Source organism: Cyprinodon variegatus, unplaced genomic scaffold (assembly GCF_000732505.1).
Source record: "Cyprinodon variegatus isolate N-32 unplaced genomic scaffold, C_variegatus-1.0 Scaffold2583, whole genome shotgun sequence".
Taxonomy (NCBI): domain Eukaryota; kingdom Metazoa; phylum Chordata; class Actinopteri; order Cyprinodontiformes; family Cyprinodontidae; genus Cyprinodon; species Cyprinodon variegatus.
The window spans coordinates 8,014-10,014 of NW_015153036.1; the positions used below are offsets into that span (position 1 = coordinate 8,014).

General features: G+C 37.0%; 1 protein-coding gene across 1 annotated transcript; it reads left to right on the forward strand.

Annotated features, from left to right (window-relative positions):
* Positions 1-117: 117 nt before the first annotated feature.
* Positions 118-1,221, forward strand: LOC107080962 (hepatitis A virus cellular receptor 1 homolog; the record flags this gene model as incomplete). The annotated part of the gene is made up of 2 exons (XM_015369173.1): positions 118-318; positions 871-1,221. Coding segments are annotated over exons 1-2 (415 nt in total), but the record flags the coding sequence as incomplete, so codon positions are not given.
* Positions 1,222-2,001: the final 780 nt, after the last annotated feature.

Sequence of the window (2,001 nt, forward strand, 5' to 3'; positions counted from 1 at the left end):
TAGAGTAATACAGAAACTAAGAAGACCACCTGATTCTGTCCTCAGGATATTATTAAAGGATGTAAAGAATGTGAAACATTATGTGTGGTTTTAACAGCAATAGACTCTCTGACAGAGATGCTGTTGAAGGCTTCCTCTTAATGTCCTCAGTTTGGTGCTTCCTCTCAGGCTGTAGCTCTGGTGAACGCCTTTCTTAATGCAGTGAGTTTGCAGCTGTGGTGACGGTCAGAGTTTCAGCCGCTGTGAATAAAAACATGTTGCTGGGTGATGATGGTTGGTTCATCATGAAGGTCCTGCTGCTGCTCGTGCTCCTTACAGGTACTTTTATGTTCTGTTATTTTTAAGCAGAAATGCACAATAATTAGCTCATTAACATAACCTTCATAGACTCTGCTGCCAGTTAGGGGTATTTACAGGTAAGAGTTAGACGTATGTGTTTCTTCAGATTTTTTTATGTCTGTGGTTCCCTCATTTTATTTATATGTAGTTTCCAATAAAGTAATGCTATCTGTCTGTAAAATCTGAATCATGAAACCATTTAATAGAACTAATGCAGCTGAAGCAGGACAATAATATCTGACATGAGCTGAGAAGGTCTACCAATCAGACTGAGATGCTTCAGTTTGATGTATTTATCTTTTACTTGAGACTTTATTTGTTACTGAGGTCAATTATCACCATAACAGTGACTGTAAAATAACATCAATCAGGTAACTACGTATGATTAACTGTCTTTTTTGAAAATGTATAAATGAGCCAAAGTTGGTGTTATAAAGTGGTAGATAACTGATACATAACAGATTTCATATTCACATTTTAGTTTCTAGAACAGACATCTGTAAAACTAAACTCTTTATTTTTGTTTTTCAGTGTCAGGATGTGAAAGCATCAGAGTTGTTGGTCAAACAGGTCAGAATGTGACTCTGAACTGTAGATATGATATCAGAAAGGAAGGAGCGTTGCATGCTTGCTGGAATAAAGGAGAGATACCATCCAGGGGAGGCTGCAACAATAAGCTGATCTCTACAGATGGATATAAAGTTATAAAGAAAACCAGAGTTTCCAGCAGGTATCAGCTACTGGGACGACTGGATGAAGGAGATGTTTCTCTGATTATCCTGAACCTCACTGAGGAAGATGCTGGACTTTATGGATGCCTAGTGGAGATACCTGGGTGGTTCAATGATCTGAAACATCACTTTGGGTTGTCTGTTGAAAAAGGTTAGAAAATATAAATATTTATAACAATTTTTATTTTCCAAAGATAGTTTGCTAAAAACATTGGCATAAACTGTCAAAATAAATATTCAAATGTTTTAATGTGAGCAAGGCAGATTTATCTTTATAGCTCGTTTCAGTAACAAGACAAAAGTAAGAAAAACACAGGGAAAGTACATAGCAGTGGCATCAAAGAAGCATTTTAAGAAAACTTTAGTCGCAAACTTAAACTATACATTTTCATAGGAGGGTTGGTGGCCTAGTAGTTGGGGCATAGATCTTTGATACCAGAGGTTCTTACATCAAGCCTCACTCTCACGGACTGCCACTCTGGCTCTCTGAGCAAAGACCCTTAACCCCACACTGCTCCCCGGGCGCCGCACAGTGGCAGCCCACTGCTTCTCAAAGGGATGGGTCACATGCAGAGAGTGAATTTTGTTGCTTTGTACTTGTGACACTATAATGACAGTAACGTTGAATTCTATTTTTAATGCATTAGGTTAAAATTAACAGAAACAGGTTTAACAATGCAACATTTTTTTCTTGTTTTTCTTTTTTGTGGGTTATAAATAAGCAATTTACCACTTTCAGTTTGACAATGTTACCTTTACTACAAATGTTTTACTCCTATGATTTCTCAATTGATATATGATACGCTCCCTGTTGTACTTTGCACATGTTTTCCTTGAGTTCTATAATCTGTGGGTAGAGTTACTTTTTCTAAGTAAATGACACTCTAACTATTTTAATTGTAGGATTTTTACTCTTTCCTCAGGTTAGAGG